Source organism: Rhinolophus hipposideros (genome assembly GCF_964194185.1).
Source record: "Rhinolophus hipposideros genome assembly, chromosome: 5".
Classification (NCBI taxonomy): Eukaryota; Metazoa; Chordata; class Mammalia; order Chiroptera; family Rhinolophidae; genus Rhinolophus; species Rhinolophus hipposideros.
The window spans coordinates 65948552-65972973 of NC_138051.1; the positions used below are offsets into that span (position 1 = coordinate 65948552).

General features: G+C 41.2%; 1 protein-coding gene across 1 annotated transcript in view; it reads right to left on the reverse strand.

Moving 5' to 3' along the window:
* Positions 1 to 19907: 19907 nt before the first annotated feature.
* The window catches only part of SLC35F4 (solute carrier family 35 member F4), a 183381-nt gene continuing 178866 nt past the window's right edge, over positions 19908 to 24422 (reverse strand). Inside the window, exons 6-8 of the mRNA XM_081048973.1 lie at positions 24327 to 24420; positions 22382 to 22471; positions 19908 to 20296 (exon numbers count right to left, since the gene is read on the reverse strand). Of these exons, the coding sequence (XP_080905099.1) occupies positions 20055 to 20296; positions 22382 to 22471; positions 24327 to 24420 (426 nt within the window). The 3' untranslated portion in view covers positions 19908 to 20054. The remainder of the gene's footprint in view (positions 20297 to 22381; positions 22472 to 24326; positions 24421 to 24422) is intronic.

Genomic DNA, 24422 nt, shown 5'->3' on the forward strand with positions numbered 1-24422 from the left:
ATTGTTTTTGCTGTATTTTTTCTTTATTTCAGAAGTACTACTTGATCACCGTAGTTAATCAAGCTACATACTAATAATAGCTAACATTAATCAAGTACTTGCTAAGTGTCAGGCACCCTGGTGCCTCGTAGGTATTATTTAAATCTTCATCCTAACCCCGTGAGCTTGGAACTATTATGATCTCCCTTTGCAGATGAGGGAATGAGGGCACATAGAGGTTAAGAACTTGGCCAGCGACACACATGAGGAGGGGTAGGGTTGAGATTTGAACCTAATCTGACTCCTGAGCCTGTAATTTTGACCACTGTGCCATGTACTAAAGGAAATGTTAAATTCTCCCCCATTGCCTTAAATCCATGAGGTACTTCTTGATAATATTTGGTGTGCATCTTGCCACCTTTTTCCATGTTCATATAACTGTATGAACATATATGTTTTTTTCCTTTAAAAAATTGAACCATATTGCAGGTTTTTTATTTTATTTCAATGAACATTTATTGAGTGCACATTTTGTCCGTGGCACTGTGCTAGGTTGGGATGAAATAAAGTTATACAGTCCTAGTTTATGAGGAGCTCCTAGATTAATAAATAGAATATCTTGGCTTATGGAGAGTTATTATCATAAACACTATTTTTTCAAAGAATTGAAGTACAATAAATGTATTCAGTGTTAAAGTATATGAAATCTAAGATTTTCTTTGACTCAGACACTGCTTTACACTCCTGAAATACCTTTCCCTTATTAGTGTGAACCTCAGATATCCTAAAATAATACAGAAAAAATTCCGTTATTTGAATTTTCAGGTGTTTGGACTTCACAGAAGTAAGTCTACACTATGCATTTAATCAGCCTCTCTGCCAAGCCTCTTCTATGAAATGCCATCCTCCTTAGGGCCACACGCTGTGCCAATTTAATATCATTTCCATGGCCTCAGACCAGATCCCATGTAAGTTTTTTTTTTAAAAACTCCTAAATAATGTTGTCTAGATTGTTGTCCAAGCACTTGTCTAATGCTTGGACAAGTGGCAAACTTTATGACCTATTTAGCAGAAATTTTGCTTCATCACTTCACCCCTGAAAAGATGAAATGGTAATAACTAAAAAATAAAACCTGTTTAGTCGAAGACAAATTGTTGGCTCAGGATGATCCTGGTTTGCTGGGTATAGCAAGGAGAAAGTAAGGAGTTCTTGGAATCGATTTGCCTTGGGAGCTGCTAAGGTTTTCCTTGTATGTGTTTGTGAAGCTCAGTTAGAGACAGAACTTGAGTTACAGCTATTTTTACCGGAATCTGAAGATTGTCTCTTTGGAATGACTTGTCTTGGAGGTAACTAGCCACATTGAAATGTGGCTACACATCCTCATTTGTAATCTTTATCCTGCATAGCTTTCCTATCTAGTCTTAAATTTTATCTAACGGGAAAAACTATTGATGTTAAATTGTATAAGAGAGTAAGATAATAGATCAGTCTCCAGTTCTTTATCTGTAGAATACAGTATTCCATGTTAGGTGGCCTTTTAAGGTCAGGGAATATATCAAATCCTCCAAACAAGAGTTGAAATATGATCTCTTCATCATGACTGATGTTCCCATGTCGGGGAGCATTTAACTGACTATAACCCAGTTCCAGAGGCTGTTGCTGAACAACTGTGATTACAATCTGCAAATGACTTGTGAAGAGGAGTGTCTGAACATGCTGGGATTACAATAATTTGTTCTTCTTTTTTTTCCCCTGGTCACTTTGTTGACGTGTAGTTTATAAACAATAAAATGCATAATATTTTACATGTGCATTTCAACAAGTTTAGACAAATGTATACACCTGTGTAACTAGCACCTCCGTGGCAGTACAGAATATTTCTGTCTCACCAAAGAGTTCCCTTGTGCCCCATGCTAGTCGTTCTTCTCTCCATTACCCACACCCTTAGTCTCAGGCTGCTCTGCTTTTGTGCACTATAGGTGAGATTTGTTCTTTCTAGAGTTTCATGTAAGTGCAATCCTGTGGTACATACACTTTTGTGTCCACCTTTTATAGCTCAGCATAAGAATTTTGAGATTCATACACGTTGTTGCATATATGTGCAGTTTATTTCTTTTCGATGTTGTCATAGTCCATTGTATGAATATACCACAATTTATCCATTGTTTGAAGGGATTGTTTTGGCTTGTTTCCAGTTGTTGGCTATTATGACTAGAGCTGCTGTGAACATTTGTGTACAAGTCTTTGTGTGGACACAAGTTTCATTTCTCTTGGGTAAATGTGTAAAAGCAGAGCTGTTGATGTATATTTAATTTCTTAAGAAAACTGCTAACTGGTTTTTCAAAGTGATATGCCATTTTATGTTCCCACCAACAACATATGAGAGTTTCAGCTGTTCCACATCTTTGACAACATTTTGTATTTTCAACCATTTAAATTTTAGCCACTCCAGTGGGTGCGGAGTGGTATCTTATTGTAATTTTTGTTTGTATTTCCATTTGTTTACTTTACATCCGTTTTTTTTCTTTGATGAAATACCTATTCACAATTTTTGCCCATTTCAAATCTTTATTTTTGCCCCTTAAGATTTTGTTTTTGGTCTTCTTATTCATAAGCTCTAAGTGTTCTTCATGTATTCTGGATACAAGTATTTTATGTGCTTTGCAAATATTTTTCTCCCAGACTGGGCTTGCTTTTCCATTTTCTTAAGAGCATCTTTAGTAAAGCAACTGTTTTTAAACTTCAATGAAGTCTAATCTATCAAATTTGTTTATGATTTTTGCTTTCTGTATTCTGAGAAATCTTTGCCTAACTGTTCTGCTACCTTTTAAGAAAACTTTTCTTTTGCTGATCAAAATAAATTATTTGTAAATTATATGACTGTGTACTTAGAACCTCCAAGGCAATCACCTTGGAGATTATGAGAGCTAATGAGAAAATTAAATAAGGTGACCAGAATGAGATTCAGATCACAACTTTCTTGTATTAGTCACAGAGCTGGGAGAATGACTCATATATTTAAAAAGGGTTACAAAGTGTTATTTACACAGCTGTGGGTAGTTTTAAGCACTCAGTATCTAACAACAGCAGGAAGCCATTACTAGACCTAGTCCCGAATGGTCAAAGGAAAGATGCAGTTTCTAGAACCCAGGAACTTATATGAAACGTCCACCTGATGGGAGCTGTGGTCTTTGGTAGAGGAATACAGACACTGTCAACCCATGAACTAGCAGGGAGGGAGTCAGGTGAATAAATACTTCAATCCTCTGTCCTCCCATCCTTTGAATCTTCTGCTAGTGCTTCCCATTGGCCAAACTCAACTATGGAAGCCAGACAGTAAGAAAGACCAACTGACATAGTCAATAAAAATCAGCATTTCAGAGCTGACTATTGGCTTATTGACATGAAGAATTGTTGTGCGGGGGACCCTGCTCGCTGCGCCATTTGTCGTGCAGGGTGGCAGGCGGAGTCTCTGCTCCTGCTCCCCACATAAGAACACAGGACATGGTGAAGCCAAAAAAGAACACCCACGGAGCCATAGATAGGGGAGTCATACCACTATGGTCTCACTGGAGGCTGGGTTTACACGACGTGTGACCTGCTGTCCGCTTTGCTGCCAACCGACAGACTCTCCTCCACTCTCCTCGGCTTCCCTCCATAGCCGCAGCAGTTATATCAGTGGTCAATGGCTCAATGGTTACAGCTGACGGCCAACCAGCCACAGCTGACGGCCATCTACTACCCTAGCCAGCACCTCTCCACATGAGGCCGAGAGCCTGGAAACTGTTCTCTGGGGCTCTGTCCCCACAAGAACCCGAAATGTCTAGGGGAAAATCCCAGCTTCCAATTTAATGGAGCATTGACTGTTTACTGGTGGAAGCACTTCTCTCTTGGGTGGGATGCCTTACAGAAGCATTGAACTCAAGATTGTAGCATCAAATAAAGATCACACGTCCTTAGGTGGTTTATTAAATCTAATAGTGAGCAGAACCACTTCCACTTTGCTTCTCAGACATGAGCATTCTACCTATGGAGATAGTACTGTGTATTTGCCTCTGGTTTATTGTATTTACTCCATCTTGTAAGAATGTGCCCCACCTGCAGAATTAGAATTCAGGCTTGGCTTTCAGAAAGCCAACCCTGAAGCTCTGGAGATAGGGTTTCTTTCAGAGCAGTCATAGAAGCATTCTGATAACTTATGCAGATATTTAGCTGGAAATGCAAAGCCCTAAGCTCAGTGGTATTTTTCTTCAATCTGTCCAGTTGCTAGAAGCAACCAACCAACCACGTAGTCACACTATATTTCCACTAAAATGTTCTATAGCAGCAACTGCTTGATTATTTAAAGCATTTACCTTCTGTAAGGACTTCTCTCCAGGTGACTGCAGACAACACATTAAGTAACTTTTTCATCACTATGCTGTAGACTGTCTATGTAACTTGTACCAATGGAAACATGGCCATTGGTGCTTTTAAATTCAGCCAGTTAGAGAACTAATTCCAGATTCCCATCTCCATCCTTCTGTTCATCCTTCTATTCTCCATCCTTCTATTCTCCTGGGACCATTTCTGGTATCAATAACTTTTTTTTTTAATTGGGGAATATTGGGGAAGAGTGTGTTTTTCCAGGGCCCATCAGCTCCAAGTCATCGTCCTTCAGTCTAGTTGTGGAGGGTGCAGCTCACTGGCCCATGTGGGAATCGAACCAGCAATCCCGTTGTTAAGAGCTCGCGTTCTAACCAACTGAGCCATCCGGCTGCTCCTCAATAACTTTTTCAGTTAAGATTTAGGCAAGAGAACAGAGTCCCTGTGAAAATGATGGAATGAAGGATTTGCTATAGGAATTAGACCTTACCTCATTATGGAAAGTGACGATTTGGACGTGGAGGTGTTTCCTAAGACAACAGCCTTTCTAGATTTTATAACACGTTATATGCAACTTTCAAAGCCATTCTTCATTCCAAATCCAGCCACTAGATGAACTTGTATTTTGTCATTCTTCAGTTTGTGTCCACAGCAAAGTTAAAGGCTCTATCAATGAGATAAAAGTTCATTGTCTTCTTTTCCCTTCAACCTGCTACGCGTTATTGACTGTTCATTCATTCAGCAAATATTTCTGAGGCAACTACTGATCTAGGAGCTGGAAATACATTATTGAACAAAATAGGCAAAAAATCCATGTCTTAAGGAGTTTGCATTCTAATAAGGGAAGACTATACACTAAGCAGTTCAATTGTTATAGTAGGTTGAACCATGAAGGCAAGGGGCTATTAAAAAAGATGCTGACAAGCCTGGGACCCAAACCCCCAAACTGGGTGTTTCTGCACCCGGCCTTAATGGCCTCCACAGTCTTACCCAACTTTTCTTTGCATACCTTGTCTTTCACTGCTCCCCAAAACTAACCCCACCTTTCTATCAAACGAATTCTGTCTCCCTCTTCTTTCAACAAGCCTAGTCTCTCCTGAAAGTCGAGGGTCCCAACCCCTGCAACAGTTTCTATGGGAGCCACCCGTGGTGCTCCCTGAAGCCTCCCTCTTCAACTTGGAGCTGTGATACATTCTGAAGTTCAGTATCCAGACTCGTATATTCCTGGTACATCTCCTCTTTTTGTTGCCAGGCCCCATTTACCTCCCTCACTCGCACACAGCATCAATGGCACAGTCGCTGCTTGTGATCCTGATTTGCAGATTTACATTTTCCACGGAGTGAATCTCAAGCAGAGTGAATGAAGTGAAGCAATATGTTGTTTGACCAAAAAAAACCCATGTCAGGTCGCTGGGGCACAGAGGATGTGCAGCTAGGAAATGCAAATAAGAATGCAAATAAGGAACCACACTTCCTTATATCCAGGGGCCCAAGGGAGTGATAGGTGTTCTGCAAGGTGTGCTTGCCAGGTGTAGAGGTAGCACATGGCCTGAAGCTTTGGAAACTGCCCCGCAACCAGGAATTATGCTTTGGATCTTGTCTAACCCTGTTACTCAGGGTGATTGGGGGCCACATTGCCTCGTGGACATACAGCATGGGTTGGGGTGTGGCTCTGTCTCGTTGACTATCTCCCTGCACCTCAGCTGTCTCCCAGGACCTCGGTCCTCAGCAGTCATACCACCTGCTATGGGGGTCTAGGAGAAGGTTCCCAGGAAAGCTGGCTTGGCTGAAGCTTTTCTTTTTGAATAATATTTAGTCTGATTTTCACTGAAAGTGGAGGTAAATTTCAACTCCAAAGTCCACTCTCAGGAAATTCTCCTGGGAGTGTAAGAACAGTGTCAAGTCTTAACTACAACCTGCTTTCCTATTATTAGTTCCTATTAATATATGTAGAGTCTTTCAGCAGCTTGTAAAGCACTTTAATGTTTACAACCCTGGGAACACTTTGCAGATGGGAAATAGGCTTAACGAGGTTACACAGAAAATATGTGGAGGATCCAGGATTTAGACCCAGATATTCTGACCCCAAAGCCTGTGCTTTTTATATCGTAGCACTCTACATTTTGCCTAATGGGCAGCAAATTGCTTGACAACCACTTTTTTCTGAGACTATTATTTTGTCTGGGAGTTTGTTTATAATTCTGATGTGATGGACATCTTTCTGGGGAATGGAGGGAGGCAGCGTATTTTATTGAAAAGAGCACTAGATTGAAACTCATGAACCTTGAATTCAAGTCCTAGCTTGGCCACTAGATGACTGTGTGACCCTGAGCCAGCTTCTTAACTTCTCTGGCCTTAGATTTTATTAAACAAGGGACTCAGGCTTGATGATACTTGTGCAGGTTTACAGTTTTCACATTTTCAAATCAACCTACTGGGGAGAACCATACAGGTGCCACTGAAGACAGACTTTCTGAAAAACAAGCTCTAGTTCTGAATGTCCCGTTATGGCTTGACTTACAAAGTCAAAGATTTGGCCTAAGAGATCTGGTCGTGTCTGGATGGTCTTAATGTTGTGTCTCTGTTTCAACTATCTAGTGCTCTATGACCTAAGAGCAGCGGCTTAAAACAATAGGGATTTAGTATTTCTCATAACTACTGTGTTGGTGAGCTCAGCTGGGCAATTCTTCTGCTCCCTCTGGGGTCAGTCAAGTGGCAGGATTCGGCTGGGGGCATAACTGGGGCTAGAACATCCAAGATGGCCTCACTCACATATTGGGGCCTAGGTTCTGACTATTGGCTGGAGACTATTGCCTCAATTTGTCTCTCCAGCCCAATAGCCCTGACTTCTTCTCTCTCCACCCCCCAGGGCTTTGAAGAGGGTTAAAATGCAAATTGCAAGGCTTCTTAAGGCCTGGGCCTGGAAGTCACACAGCATCACTTCTGCCAAAGTCTATGGGTCAAAGCAAGTCGGGGCCACCTCAGATTCAAAAGGAGGGGAAATCAACTCCACCTCTTGATGGAGCAGTAGCAAAGCCCCTTTGCAAAAGAGTACACTGCGTGCCATCTTTAGAAACAATCTGCAAAGGAGAAGGAAACTAGGCATGGAAAAACTGGTGATACAGGAAAATAGCCTTAGGCCAGAAGACTCAGGATCTCTGAGTGGGCTCTATCTTTCAGGGATTGCCTTGAGAAAACCGTGGGCTTCTGGGATGCATTGGTAAAATGGATTAACTGTTACCAGTTGTCTGCTTTAAGCCATCACCATTACCCCACAAGATCCTTCTCCTCCCTTTACTCCTTGCTCCCCCCTGCACTATTTCCTCACTTGTCACCCTCCCTCACCCCTCTTATTGACTCTTCAAACCCTTGTACTTGAGTTGCAGTACTCCCCCCTTATCCACAGTTTTTCCTTCCATGATTTCAGTTACTTGCGGTCAACTGCAAGAAAAATATTAAATGGAAAATTACAGGAATAAACAATTCATAGATTTTAAATTACAAGCCCTTCTGAGTAGCGTGATAAAATCTCATGCCTTCCTGCTGCGTCCTGCCTGGGATGTGAATCATCCCTTTGTCCAGCGTTTCTACACTATACAGACTCCCCACCAGTTAGTCACTTAGTAGTCAGCTTGCTTAGCAGATCAGACAGTCGCCATGTTGCAGTGCTTGTATTCAAGCAACCCTTATTTTACTTAATAATGGCTGCAAAGCTCGAGAGTTGTGATGCTGGCAATTCAGATATGCCAAAGAGAAGCTGTAAAGTGCTTCCTTTAAGTGAAAAGGTGAACGTTCCCGACTAAATAAGGAAAGACAAAAATCATATGCTGAGGTTGCTAAGATCTACGGTAAGAAGAATAAATCTTCTATCCGTGAAATTGTGAAGAAGGAAAAAGAAATTTATGCTAGTTTTGCTGTTGCACCTAAAACTGCAAAAGTTATAGCTACATTGTGTGATACGTGCTTAGTTAAGATGGATAAGGCATTAAATTTGTGGGTGGAAGACGTGAACAGAGAACGTATTCTGATTGAGGCAACGTGTTGCGCCAGAAAACATGGAGCCTTTAGAGGCTTCAGCAAGGGTCCCCTGAAACGAGTGACACCCAGCCATTTATTGCAAGCAAGGGATGGTCACACAGATTTAGAAATAGTTTTGGACGGATGTGTTCTGTAAGTTAGTAGCATGTATACTTTCAGTTAAACATAAGTAAATAAAATAAAAATTACTGGAGAGCCTGCATCTGCTGATGAAGCAGGAGCTGCCACATTTCTGGCAGAGGTGAAGAAGTTGATTGGGGTTTGGTACTATCTGGGGTTTCAGGCATTTACTGGGGCCCTTGGAACATATTCCTAGAAGATATAGGGGGATTACCGTACTTGATTTTTCTGGCAGAGGCAGAGGTATCTGGTGGAGAGTCTTCTTCATCTGCAACTTAAATACATGTGCACTTACACACTCAGTGCTGTATCTTTCATGGGTAATTAGAGAATGTGCCATCTGGGGCCACAGTTTGGCTTTCACAGGATTTTGTGTTCTTCATATAGGCTTGCATTCCCCATCTGTGCCATGGACCCCAACAAACACTATTGTTTTACACCAAGGCTGTCCCCCTTTCACTTGTTTCTATTATCTGCCAGGCCTCTGAGGGCATTTATGTTTGTATTCTTGATTTAGTCCATCACCCCCAATTTACCAGTAAGAGAATCCAGGCCCAGAGCGGTGAGGTGATTGACTTCTCTAAATAAAACAAAACTAAAAAAAACCACCCAACCTCTGCTTTCTCATTTATTATCTTTTTTCATCCTTTCAAAACCCAGTGGGAGAGTTCATAGATGAGAAAAATCAATCTTTGGGTCTTAAAAAAGGCCTACAGCTTGGGTCTCTTGATTTTCTCTCCAGGACACTTTCCAATATATTCTGCGGGATTGGCCTGACGCAAACAGAAGGAAGAATGTTTTCTGTTCCTCAGGTTAGGCCAGCATTTTCCTGGGATTCTGGGGGATCATCTGGACTCTCCCTAAGGACAGTCCCAAGTACAGAGCTGACTTCATCTGGCGTTCTTGGAAAACCCTGAGCAAGTAAAGTTGTTTGCAGACCCATGACTCATTTCTCTTGTTATCTTAGAGCAAATAATAAAAGCAAACGTGAAACTCAAGTGAGCAACGTTACTTTGTGCGAACATTGCAGAACGCATCTTTCATCTTTCATTGTGGACTCCTAGAGAGGAGGGCCAGCTCATTCTTTTGTTCAGCATCTAGAACAATGAGTAGCAAATAGTGGGTAAATAGATAACTAGTTGAAAGCCTGAATGGATATGTTTTTGTGGGGGTGGGGAGTGGGTTCTTCAAGTGAGACTTCTTTGCTTTCTCCATGGATTAGTAGTTAGAGACTGGGTACCCAGGCTGGCCTCTTCTCACTGCCGCTGTGAACTTACCCAAACCTGAGTCTCACTTTTCTCACCTCAATAAATAAATAAATAAATAAATAAATAAATAAATAAATAAATAAAATGAAGTGAGAGAAGATAATCTCTTCAGTTCATCCCGGGTTCAAAATTCTATAATTCTTTTATATATTGGTTCAGGAAATGGAAAAAAGTACTTCAGTCAAATATTTTCTGTTTTTCTATCAGTTTCTCATTTTTAAATTTTTGGAGTTTAAACTCTCCTACTAAAGGAAGAAGAAGCAATCAGTAATTCTTGAGAGACATGCTTGGAAAGTTATGCTTGAGTTGAAGAAATATATTGCTTTGGAAGCTATTGAGTGTGGGTCCCTGTGGCTCATTTTTATTTTACACTGCCAAATCTTGGGACAAATGAGAATTCTGGGAAGGAGAGAGCCAGCATAGCCTGTGTGGTTATAGAATAGGCCAACTATTAACAACAGTATTCACTTAATAGATTACAAAATAGACTGAGAGACTTATAATCTAGGAGATAATTATTTCTAAGTTTTCCTGGATTTGGCAGACAGGTACTTCCTGAATGTTCTGCCATGAATCTGAACAGGGACATAGTGTCTGGCATTTAACTGATACTCATCAAAACTCCGCTGAGTGAGCAAATGCATGCACCAGTGAATAATCCATGCGGATTCAGTCTTCTTTTCTACCTGAACAGATTGCATCAATTGCGTTTTCTTCATTCTTTCTCTCTTTTTCTCTCTCCTGGCTTGAACGTTATGCATATTTTTCATATGCCTATCGTGGTTGCCCTTACTTCTGCTTTCCCCCAGATGCAAAAAAAAATGTAAGTCTCCTTGAGTTTGATTCTCAGTGCCATGGTCCCCTCCAAAGAGGCAGCCACTGTTACGATCTTGTGATTTCTTCCCTGAGATATAGAGGTAGATTTTCTATGATGCTAATGAAGCTGACGTTCTGGACCCTTCGCTTGGATGCTCCATTTTAGTACATATTTAACTAGTGTGAAGTTAATTATTATCTCCATCCAGCTCCCTTGAGCAGGTTCAATACTCATATAAAGAACTGCGTGACTTTTTCCAACTTATATAGACAGAAATCTGGAGAATATATGTAGGAATGGATATTGAGAGTGTGTGATTAAGGTAAAAGGAATGTAAAGTTGGAAAGCCTTAAAAATGGGACTGAGGTTTGAGAGCGAGGAAGAGGGAGGAGAGAGAGAGAGAGAGAGAGAGAGAGAGAGAGAGAGAGAGAGAGAGATTTATCTCTTCTGTTTATTCCCAAATGGAGTCTGTCACTTACAAAGGCCATGGAGATGGGTGAACCCTTAGAATATAATGCAATGCTAGGAAAGAGATGGATATTCTTAGCAAAATACATTGCAGAAGGTGTGCTGGCTGGGATTTAATCATTATCGTTGAAAAATGCTAGTTGTCTTTTAGATATTTTATCTGAGGGCTTCTCTCCTCTCCTTTACTACAGTGCAGGTATGAATAAACCCCTCCCCATTCTATCCATTCAAGGACACCAGACAAAGACACAGGTAGGACCTTGATGAGGGAAAAGAGGGGTGGTGGTGAAAAAGGACAGAGAACCTGGGGGTAGTGGGAGAGACAGAAAGTGTGAGGAAAGGGGGGAATCTTCTGATGGGAGGTTACCTACGAGGTTTTGCTCAAGAAACTAGGCCAAGATGCAGCCAAGAAGAGAGCACTTGGAGACATACTGAAGAGCCTATGGTGATGTCACCCGTGGACTTGACACAGTTAGGATTTTTTTCATTGGATCAGAAGGAAAGACTGGCAGAACATTCTCTAGGATTGTGTGTGTCTGCTTCACTGGCTGACAGTAAGACCATTTGTTTTAGGTTTTAACCACCCTTCCCTTTACAATAAAGAGCATAGTGTCAGGGTTACAGTAGAAAAAGAAATGACAGGTGTCAGTAAAAACAGACACAGATCTAGAAGATTCTTATTTAATCACATTGTTTCTGACATCAAGTCCTCTTGATTCTCTCTAGCCCCACCATCAACCACAGCAAATCAGATTTCATGGGTCTGAGTTACCAGCATTGGGCCATTCTTATGATTTATCAACCCACTGTACCTCCCAGCAGGGTCATGAGTAATTTGTGTTGCACTTAACACACAGAGGAAAAGAATATAATAGTTCATTTTCCATCTGCCAAACCTAGGAGTAACTTTTTGGCCAGTCAGCTATTATTTGATCAATTGACCCATCAGTTAACCATGCACCTGGGTTAAAAGATCGTTGATGGTGAAATCAAACTGGAATACTTCATGAATCAAGGCATTCATATTGAAGAAAAAATTCATTTTACAAATGGCAAGACTTTTATTAATCATTACGATGCAAATAGGTACTTTAAAATGAAGCTCTGGGTTCTAGCTTAATTTTCAACTTTTCTGTATTTTAATTTTATAAGGGGTGTACTGTTTTAGGGGAATGGCACTTTACTTACATTGCTGGGCACAAAACTTTCCTGGTTTATCTATAATAGCAGAATCTTGCACTACTTTCTCATCCAACTAAGAACAAAGATGGTAGAAAAACAATGGTTAGAGGAGAAACAACCAAAGACATTGGCTTATCAATTAGTCATTTTTAAATAGGTACTGGCCTTGGAATTCAATGGCAAATGTGATTCACTAATCCCATTAAAAGATGCCACTACTTTTGTGAAAACTAATGTCCTTGCCCAGGATGAGATGGGAAGTTAACTCTAGTGAAAAAAACTGTGGAGCAGGAGTTAGCCTGCGTTCAAGCCAGTGATGTACCACGGGGCATACGTGCAATCTCGGGCAGGCCACTGTTACATCCTTGTTATTTCTTCCCTCAGGTATAGTGGTAGATTGTCTATGATGTTAATAAAGCTGAAGTTCAGGGCTCCTCACTTGCATGATCCAACATTTCAGTACATATTTTACTTAACTACAAGTGTGAAGTTAATTGTTATCTCCATCCACCTCCCTCGAGCAGGTCCAATACTCAGAAAGAACTGCGTGATTTTTTTTTTCTAATTTATATAAACAGAAATATGGAGAACACTTCAGAACATACAGAACCATAGGATCAACATTATGAATGTGGACTTTTATATTATCGTAGATTGTAGGTGAAAAGAGAGGAGATAGGAATAAAGTAGAGATACAGCTGTGCCAGAGAGGCTCTTGGAAAACAGAATTGAGTGATAAAAGTTAACAACGGTATTAAGATTTGGTAATAGCAATGGCATCTTGAAGATAGTACTCTTTCAAGGCCACAGGTAGGAAGAGCTTTAGAGTCCTGCTCAGACTTAGTAGATGATGCTAACATTTCCAAGAGAAGAAACCTGTCAATCAGAAGTAGGTGATCAACAGAAAACAGAAAGCATCGCAGGGTCTACTCAGCACTGATCAGGGATGCAGGTTCATGTGTAGGAGTGACTGAAGGAAAGGGGAAACTCGTATGTAAAAGGAAGGAATTAGACTGGTGTTAGTTGATGGAAATAGAATTATTAAAGGTAAAAATATAAGTAAAGTTTAAAATGACAAGTCAAAGTTGAATTTTATAAAAGGCTTTATGAAAGAAGATGGAAACTGGAAACATTTTAACATTAAGATGAGTTAATGCAAATAAAAAATACAACAAGATAGAAATTTTGGTGAACGTGCCTAGGTAAATCACATCACCAGTATGATACAGAAGATGGAAAGTGCCTTAGTTTTACCTTCTTGGGACTTTTAGAGTGAGGTAAGCCGAGGACACTGATGGAGGTAGAGCAGCAGTCTTGGTACAATGAATTTCAGTGCATAACTTTCACTTACGTAGGTAAATGGAATCCTTAATTACACTTTAAGAAGAAAATCTATATGTAGGGGAAGTAATCAGGGAAGGATGAACTCTGGACTTGTTAGCTTTTCCCTTAAGGGAAAAGGCATTTAGAAGGGCTTTGTGTAGCAAAGAAGCAGCTCAGAAAGAGATCTGTCTGGGGACAATTGTGGGTACCATGTGTAGCTGTACTGACTATTTCTGTCATAACCAGTGTCTATAAATCAAGTGTTGGCAAATCTATGGTGTCTACTTGTTCATATCATTAACTGAAAGGAATTTCCCTTTGGGATTTGGTAGAAGACATTCTGCCAGTGGATTGTGTAAATGGCTTGGGATGGGAGCAATTGTACCAGTCAGTTCCTCAGATGCCTCTCTTTACCACCTGCTATTGTCCAGCAAAGATGAGGTCCTCATCTTTACAAGGGAGAGGGAGTTGAAATGGAAATCAAAAACAGAAGGGAAGAGTTTGAATCATACTTCTGACTCTCCTTGCTTTGATTTTAGGCTCACCAGCAATCTTTTCATCAATGCTCAGCTTCCCAGGTAGGTTTGCCTGTTAGGGAAAGATTGTAACAGCCTTACTAATGTGAGAGTTTTGGTCCATATGACAGTTCAATTTATGATAATCAATGAATATATTTTCTGTTTATAGTCTAGTGGTCATTAGTCTAGTTCTTAAACTATATAGTCTAGTGATCATTAGTCTAGTTCTTCAACTTTAGCCTGCATGGGAATCTTCTGTGTCACGTGAGCATGCCCTTGGTTAATTTCAAGCAGGGCTTATTAAAACTAGATTGCTAGCAATCCATAGTGGGAGCCACAGATGCAAATTAAAACATTTTTCAATTTCTAGTAGCTTCATTAAAAAGGTAAAAAGAAACCAGGTGAAACGAATTTGATCATATATTTTATTTAACCCAACATATACAAAATATTCTTGTTTCGATATGTAATGCGTATACTGCAATTAATGAAATAGCTTACATTCTTCTTTTCATACTAAATCTTCAAAATCTGGTGCATTTGACAGAACACATCTCAATTTGGATTAGCCATATTTCAACAGCTCCACATGGCTAGTGGCTAACATATTGAAATGAACAGTGTGGTTTTAGAGCCTCTGAATTTATTCCTCTGGAATAAAGCAGCTAAGTCACACTATTTTTTAAAACTCTGTCAGGGGTTTTTGGAACAACCCCTGAAGCCCATTCCCGGAACCCAGGTTAGAATTCTTGCCCTTAAGATTCCTCAACCTCCCAAAGGATCTGTTTCCCGTCTCCAGCAGACAATGACCAAGTAACCTTTGCTTTTGTGGCACACTCATAGAGGCACACTGGCTTATCAGAGCTTTAAAACACTGCTCTTTCTGCCTCTGGTTTCTTGGGACTAACACTCCCAGACCATCACGTCCTGTGCTCTCCTGTTCTCACTTCACTTCTGATTACTACAGGTAACTGGAGGTACGGGGTGGGGGATGGGAGGCAGAGAAAAATAAATAAGAAGAATTAGAATTAATAGAGACTTCTGTGTCAGCCAGATAAACCAGCATCTCCTGTACTAGGTGTTCTCTATACTTGTGACAAGGGTTTATGGATAAGTAAGAAAGAGGATTTGTACTTAAATATCAGAAACATTCTAATGCTCGTCCGGGTTATACTGTTCACTCTTTTATCGCTTAGGTTGTCCTTCTCCAAATCCTTTGTCCTCGGGTGCATCTTGACAAAACGCCCGCACAAAATTAACAGGCGTGCAAAGCCTGGATGAGCAAAATTGATTTGCCTATAATTTGTTTGTGAAGCGATCAGAACGTGGTTGAAGTGATTTTAATTTCAGTGCCCAAGTTGCCAGTCTGTCTTTTTGTCAGGCAATTAGTTCCACTGGCTGGGCAAGAATGCCACAATGCACAATGCCGGAGGGAGCTGGCCACATGGAAACGGTGTAGCCTCTTTTGCTTCCCCTGAGTGTTTCTCATGCTAGGCTTCTTTTGTCTCCCTGGTTTATTTTGGGTAAAATTCCCTGCTCGGCACCGGGCCCTGTGACTTTGCTAAGCTCAGTGCTGGGGATCAGTGCTCTGGATAAGGACCTGGAGGAAAGGAAACAGACGGAGGAAACGCTAACCGTAATTAATACCTCTGGACTGTCCGGCAGGTGTTAAGCTCGTCTACACGTGATTTTATTTAATACACCATCAACCTCACATGACAGGTATTAATATCCTCATTTTACTAATGATGAAATCAAGGGGCAGAGAGAGGTTAGTAATTAGCCAAAGTCACACTTCTAAGAAGTGCAGAGTCGGGGTTGCAACCTGGGTGCTCTCTCTTCATCTCTGAACTGTGATGCCCATTTGGTCACTCTCAGAAGCCATGGTCTCCTGGACTTTAGGGAGGAACCAGGGTTGGATAAAGAGACAGTAGTCACCTCAACAAGGCACTTCCACCCAGGAGGGCAGGGACTTTGTCGGTACCCTCCAAACCCAGCTGAACTTGGCTCGTTGAAGGCATATGATAGGCACAGAGGAGGCACAGCGATATTCATTCAGTGACTGAAATACAGGATCCCATTTGACTCTCACAATGCCCATGAGACCTAGCGAGGAAAGGTATTAGTATCTTTATTTATGAATATTCTACTTTTCCTGAATTAAAAGGAATATCTCACATTCTCAAAACTGATTTAAACAAATTTCTGAGTTGGTTTAATTGTCGCTGTAACAAGTTATGTATGAAGTTTGAAGTTCCTGGAAGCAGAGGCCATGTGCTAGACATGTTGCACCCCCTTTCCTCGCAGTACAGAGAGAGGACATTTCTATGATCACAGAAAGTTCTATCAGACGCTGTTGCTCTAGAGGCGGTCAGAGGCCAGGTAATGATCATCTAACATAACACCCTACGTCAGAGCCAGAAGTAGAACTTAATAATTTTTTGATGAATAAACGAATGAATACCATAATGGAAGTGTTTTCTTAATATAGACTGAGCTAATTACGGTGATCAGTCATAGGTTGAATTAGGGCTTAGCTGACTCCATTTTTCAAAATGAATCGTCAAAAAGAGCAAAACAACTCATTTCTTAAACATGTCAAAATGCAATTTTAAATGTCATGCTAAGTAATGGCAAGATGCTGGGGTGGGTTAGTCAATGATTACTGCCAGTTAGTAGTAATTTAAAAACAAGGCAAAAACAATGTTTGTACCGATATGGCATTTACATAGTCAAAAACAACTTGACTTAGATAATGAATTAATTCATATTTATTCATAATATATTTCATTTATTTTGTGCCATTTTTCATGTAGCTTAGAGCGTGCCATGGTGATTATTTTAGTTAATATCATGTCATCTACCTATGTCAGGCGACTGGCATTGACTTTTTAAAAAATGACAGAGAAGTGAAAAAATGTTAAGGTTTTAATTTACCATGATGCCCAGCCAGTGAGTTAGTATCCTAAGTCCCTTTTGCTTGCCCTGTTATTGTCTCATTTCCACTTTTGGGGACACTTGAATAAGAAAAGAATACTAGAATGGATACCACAAAGGCTTGGCTTCTTGCACTAAATTTCCCAGAAAGTGCAGATTATCTTAAATTGCTGGATGCCCTAACCAGCCTCTTAGGGAAGAAGTGCCTTTTATCAGTTTCATAAGTGTGTATTTTGTGGAAGCACAGCAAAGGCTGTGGCACATTTAACCCCGTTTGGTCTTTAACTAATCTCACCTGAGACTACCTGCTCTTAAGTAAAACTGATTTAACACAGTTCAGGGAAGGGGCATATCTCCAATGTGAAACAACCCACCCAGTGTAAGCCATTCACTTACTGAATGTCTCTAAGTGCCGGGCACTGTGCTAAGAACACAGTGATGAGTGCCACACAGATCCTGCTCTCCAGGAGCTCACGGTCTACAGAGAACTCAGATGAGTAGACTGACAATTAGAGGGGAGCGTGACCAGTGTGATACTGGGGTAAGCAGAGGCTTCTAAAGAAGCCACATTGTTCAAAGTGGTGGGTAAGAAAAAGACTTCCCAGGAAAATAAGACTAAATCCTGTCACGAAGCCTAGGTAAGGGTTATTCAAGTGATGAGAGAGGAAAAGAGAATACAAGAAAGAGACATTGTCTTGGTTGAAGAACTCCAAGTGCAGAGTAACTAAAGTATAGAAATTCCAGGGGGCCACAAAGGGTGGTATGGTGGAACAAGGCTCTGGAGCTGTGTTGTCTAATATGGTAGCCAATAGCCACCTATGACTATTTAAATGTTATTTCAAATTAATTAGAAGTAAACAAAGTTAGAAATGCAGTCCCTCAATTGCACTAGCCACACCTAAAGAGCTCAATAGCCATTTGTGGCTACTGTGTTGGGCAGTGCAAATAAAGAATATTTCCATCATCACAGAAAGTTTGATTGGATACCTTCTCTAGAGGCCGTCAGGGGCCATTCAGTGATGAACTTTGAATGACATACAAAAGTGTTTGGACCTTTCCTGAGGACAATGAGATACCACTGAAGTGTTTTATTCAGGAGAGTAGAATGATCACATTTATATATTAGAAAGGTCACCCTGCAGGGCACAAAAGGGATTAGAGAGAGGCAAGACGAGGAATTAGAGAGACCAGTAAAGAGTATATTTCATTCATCCCGGAAAGAAAAGATGGGGTCTAGAATAGGTAACATAGGGAAATGTATAGATTCAACAAATATTATGCAAGAGAATCAACAGGACTTCTGGCTTAGATGTGGAGGGTGAGGAAGGCAGAAACTAGGATCGATCCCTGGCTTGGGGACAGCTAGTGACTAATTGTTGTGCGGGGCGTCCGGCGGGGTCTTTGCTCCTGCTCCCCACATAAGAACGCAGGACATGGTGAGGACAAAAAGGAACACCCATGGAGCCATAGGTAGGGAAGTCATACCACTATGGTCTCACTGGAGGCTGGGTTTACACGACGTGCGACCTGCTGTCCGCTTTGCTGCCAACCGACCAACTCTCCTCGACTCTCCTTCACTCTCCTTCAGTCTCCTCCTTCACTCTCCTCGGCTCCCCTCCGTAGCCAAGGCAGTTATATCAGTGACCAATGGCTTAATGGCTACAGCTGATGGCCAACCAGCCACAGCTGACGGCCATCCACTATCCGAGCCAGCACCTCTCCACATGAGGCCAAGAGCCTGGAAACTGCTTTCTGGGGCTCTGTCCCCACACTAATGATACGATTAACCTAGACAAGCAACAAGGGAGAGGAAGGGATAGGTCTGGGGAGGAGAGATGATAAATTCAACTTTGTTCTTGAACCCGAAATGAGCAACGGGGCATCCAAGTGAGGTTGCAGAAGGCATTCGGATGGTCAGATCTGAAGCTCAGGTGACAAATTAGGGCTGGAGATAAAGATTTTGAAGCCGGATGATGTTTGAAGCCATGGAGCAGATGAAATCCCCGAGGGAGAGAGTGTGGAGCGAGATGCAAGAAGGCCATAGACGGGACACTGACATGGTGAGACCAATCTAGGAAGAGGAGCTCAGAGAAGCAGCCAGTGAGGGAGAAAGAGAACCAGGAGACTCCAGTGGGACGTAGGTGAAGAGACTACTTCAGGAAAAAGGAGTGGTCATCCTGTCAAATGCTGCAGAGAAGACAATAAAGGAAGGACTGAACAGTGTCAATATGGGTTTTTAAGAGCAAGGTAGTTAGTGACTTTGGTGAACCACTTCTGGAGGAATGATGGAGGCAGAAGGTAGATTGTAGTGGGTTGAAGAGTGAATGGGAGTTGAAGTGACAGCAGATACCAACAACTCTTTCAAAAAACTTGGTGGTGAAGGGCTTTAGAGATGGCTGGTAACAGATGTCTTCTCTAGGACTACTGGGCCATTTTCAAATGTCTACCACATATTAGAGATATTTGTAACCTCTCATGCTCTGGACTATTCTAAGCTTGTTGAAAGTACAGATGGGGTCTTCCATATCTTCTCAACTTCATGGTTCCTACAGTAGGTCTTGTATATAGAAAGTGCTCTGTTGATTAATTACTTTCCAGCTTTCAAATTTAAGGTTGTTGTTGGACTTAAATATATGTATTTATATAGTATGTATCCTTTTCACGTGTTTTCTTCTTATGCAACTTTCTCCGATGGAATGAAAAAAAATCTCAATTCCAGATGAGAAAAAGGTAATGACAAACTTGTAATTTAAAAGAATCGTATGTTTTCAGGAAATTTTGTACATTATGGGGAAAGAAATCCCTCCAAAACAGAAGGACTAGACCAAGGATGAGTATGTTTTAATTAAAAAAAATTTTATTATGATTATTTACACCAGTTCCTTGATAAGCATATAAATGTAAACTTTTATTGTTGGCATTATTTCACATATGACTTGTCCAAATTCAGAGTTAATATGGTCATGTAAGTGTACAGGAAGAAAATTTTATTATATTCACAGAATATACACATACGTGCATTCAAAATGTGTACCCCTTCAAGCTAGTGGTATAGACACTGTCCCGTTGGCCCTGCTTCTGCTCCGCAGGTGTACACTGGAATCTGTGATGTCATCCATATGCTCTTCACTCTTCTTTTCCTTCAGGCTGTTGATGAATCTCAGGGTAATTTCATCCCACTCCTCCGGCAGTAGCATCAGCAGAAACCCAATGCAGATGATGATGGTGGCAGCCAGGCGGACGACATTGAATATCACCTCCTGCTTCAGGAGATCCACAGCTAAGAAAGAAATATCAGGTCAGTCACCACTTCGGACTGTTCCTAAGCTTTGAAAAACAAAAAATGACCAAAGTCAATGCTACTTCTAAAGACTTCAAAAAGTCTTATTCTTTCAAGCTCATCTTCCCTTTCCTATGCCATTGTCTATAGTGTTCCCTTCATTTGCTTTCCATTCCTTATCTCTAAATCCTACTTAGCCTTCGAGGCTTGTGTCATCTGATTTAATTACCCTGCAGTTTTCTTTCTTAAGACTTGTCCTCTGTATCTCTTCATGTTTCTCTAGTTTCATGGGACCATTGAAGATTTTTCAAATGTGTCAAGCTTGTGAATATCTAGGTCTTTGTACATGGTTCTTTAAAAAAAAATTTTAATTGAGATGAAATTCATATAATATACAATTAACCATTTTAAAGTGAATTTAGTGGCATTTAGTACATTCATCATGTCGTACAATCATCACCTCTATCTGAGTCCAAAACATCTCCATCACTTTAAAATAAAAGTCCCCACCCATTAAACAGTCCTCTGTCCCCAACCCACCAATCTGTTGCTTGTTTCTATGGATTTACCTATTCTGGATATTTCATATAAATGGAGTCACATTACATGTGACATTTTGTGTCTGGCTTTTTTCATTTAGCATGATGTTTTCAAGGTTCATCCATATTGTAGCATGTATTTGTACTTTTTTCCTTTTTATGGCTGAATAATATCCCACTGTATGTATCATAATTTGTTTATCCATTTACTTGTTGATGGACATTTGGGTATTTCCACCTTTGGCCATTGTGAATAGTGCTGCTATGAACATTCATGTACAATTTTTGAGTCCCTGTTTTCAGTTTTGGGGTGTTATGTACGTAGCTGGTCATAGACATGCTGTTCTTTTTGCATGGAATGTCCTTCCCTCCTCATTTCTACTTTATCCAACTGAACCCTCCATTAAGTCTCTCCCACTAGGTTTCTTGCGGGAAGCTTTCTTGGTGGCCTCTCCTGTATTCTCTCAGAGCAGTCAGTACATACTTCTATCAGAGCGATTCTCTCTTTACATTGTATTAACTCAGTTCCTTTTGTCTCCTCTCTATAGTACGTAAGCCCTGAAAGCAGGGACTGTGCCTTGTTCAGAATCTATCACTCGTGTTATCACAGTTCCTGGCACACACCAAGTGCTCAGAAATTCTTTATTCTATGGATGAATGAATAAACTTTCTTGACAACTACACTCCTCCCCAATGTTCCTTTCCTCTGAATATCTTATAATCTTTGGAATCTGTCACATAATTTGACATTTAATAATAAATTACTTTGTAGAGTTCTAAGTTATTTCATGTATGTTGGTTCTGTTTTCCAAATTCAGGTGTAAGCTTTCCAAAAGCAATAATATAATTTTTTTCCCTGTCTCTTCTACAGTCCTGATCACACATAGTAAGTGTTCAATAAACATTTGCTGATTGTCCTAAGGCAAAGAAAGATGGCTACCCAATGCTTGGAATCACAGATTTTTAAAGTTAGAAGGACTGTACAGTCATCCAGATAACCCACTTCCATTACTTGTTTTACTGACAGTTTTCATTAGAAGGCTTATCCTGGAATAATAGCTTCTCCTCTTGTCCCTGAAGTAAATCAAATTGCTTTGTCTTATATCTATTCCAGAGGCCATCTGCTCTGCCCCCAAGAGAAGCTTCTGCAGCTCCCCATGGACAGTCTAACGAGGAGCCAACACCCCGTACATTTCCTACACTTTCATTAGTGACGTTTACTTGAGAGTCCTATGCTGGGATGCCTTTTGTTTCCATAGGACTTCCTCTAAAAATACCACAAAATTAGCTTGTTAGGGAGATTACATGAAACCCAAATGATACATTTGGCATTTAATTCCCAAAGCACAACCAAGTAAAAACAGTGTTTGTAATTGCAAATTTTAAATCTGCTGCATAGTTATTCTGCTGTCTGCCACCTTCATGATGTTTAAAAACATCTTCCCAGGCAAGGGACATAATTCACCATTGCTCGAAGAAACAACACAAGGCGTAAAACAAACATGAAGAGGAGACTTACTGTGCATCTGTCAAATCATACCAGTACCTGCATTTCCAGGAACGCTGAGCACTGTCCCAATGGAGATTAGGATGGGGTATGTCAGCACCACACCGACGTTCACCAGGATGTTGAAGACTGTAACAGGAAGGAGGATGTACAGGATAACGGGAATGGAGATGTCGGGTGCTTTCTTTCTTAGCATAAAAAAATCAATGTCTGTGTTAAACATGCCTTCTAAACTGTCTGTACCTTTGGTCAATTAATCCTCTAATTTTGGAGATGGATGCGTGTGTATCTAACCTGCAGTAGTCTTACTCTTTTTTCCTCCTCTGGCACCCTGGCTGCCTGATCTCTTGCCAGTTGGCTGGCAAGGTATGGAGCAGATGCAAAGAGGTGAAATAATCATTTCACTGTGCTGTGACACGACAGCCAGTGGAGTGTGGAGACCAAGCTGCCTGGGGGAGAACCACAGGGTCCCGCTAGCACCGTGGCACCCAGCCTGAGCTGGCTTGCTCAGGAGTGTGTATTAGACGTGCCAAAGGGACAGACGTCGGAGGAGGGTTACTTTGCAGCAAGTCAGAGGTCATGTGTACACAGCTGGGGCCAGAGTCAGTGAAACTTTGGTGATGAGGCTTCCCCAGTTAGACTGGTTTGGGCCAGGAAATTATCTAGGCACGTTTCATTAGGATGCCTGGGCTTATGGAAACACTACTGTTGATTTCTACTTAGCGGAGTTTATGACAGATCATAACCACTTATTTCTGGCCTTCAAAAGCAGAATTCAAAGGACCAACACTTTGAGTTTGATCCTTTTCCTGAAGTGTTTCCTGTCTTGCTTAAGATCTCCTCTTAGGGGCCTGTGCCAGAGTAGAAAAAGATGACCCAATGCATATAGGGAAGAAAATAAGGCCGTTTTTGCTCCTCAGAATTGCAGTCCTGCTTCAGATTATGTTTCAGACTATGTCATACTGATAAAGAAAGTCAACTGAGGGGTGGCAGATGTCTTTCAGGTCAAGTCTTGTGGGTAAGGGTGAACTGGGCAGAGGGGGCTATCCTTACGTGGTATGAGGAAAGAGAAACAGAATGAAAATGATTTGATTCTGAGTAAAGAGACACTGAGTCATTGGGTGGTGACTGTTGTTCAACTGCTTGTGAGAGAAGAGTGGCTTTGTTAATTTTCAAGTTCCTCTCATCTGAAGTGACAGCGGCATTGCAGCTTGAAAGTGGGAGCCTCCTGGTTACTCAGGGAAAGGAGACAGCCTCGGAGTTATAGGGAATTATAGAAAGAGAGGATATCAAAAAGAGTTCAGGTGACTTTTTCTTGGTCATCATTTAAGTAGCCTAGTGAGCTGAGCCCCAAGCCCAGTTCTGCCTTCTTCTTTTGCTTCTTGAGGGCTTTCTACATCAAATTCATTCTCTATACACAGCCAGAGTGGGCTATTTAAAGTGCAGATATGAGTCTGTCACCTCCCTGCTGAGAGATTAAGTGGCTTTTAAAAGTAACCTCCCTGAATGTGGCTTTCTAGGCATCTTTCACAACCTGCTTCTCTCCCAAATGTCATCTCCTTTCTTTCTCCCCATTCCTCCTGCACTCAATGTTCCAGCCATTTTGAATTCCTTGAATGAGTGTTCTACTCTCATTGTCTCATTCTTTCCCTCTGCCTGACACACCATGGTACAGTTGGAACACGGTAACATCATGAGTACATCATGAAGAATGGACAGGGCTGCTTGAAGCCCAGTGTGATCAGAGTGGCCTGGACCTCCAGCTCACACTCTAAACCGACAGGAGATACACTAGTCGGCGAGCTCTGATCTAATCAAGCGATAGCCTGCAAAGAACGCCTAAACATTCAGTAACATTAGCCAATAGTAGGTAAGTTTGGGACATAGAGGACAGAGGTACGCAAGGGAATAATCTGATAATTAAATTATTCAAGGAAGGGTCAAGAGAAATCAGGAATGGAAAGAAACCCCTGGGGTCACTTACCCAACCACAGCCCTGCCATCCCGCAGAGACAGCCCCACGGCAGAGCTGCAAAGGAGGACCACTGCTCCACCTTGGTGAAATACAGGATGACCGGGG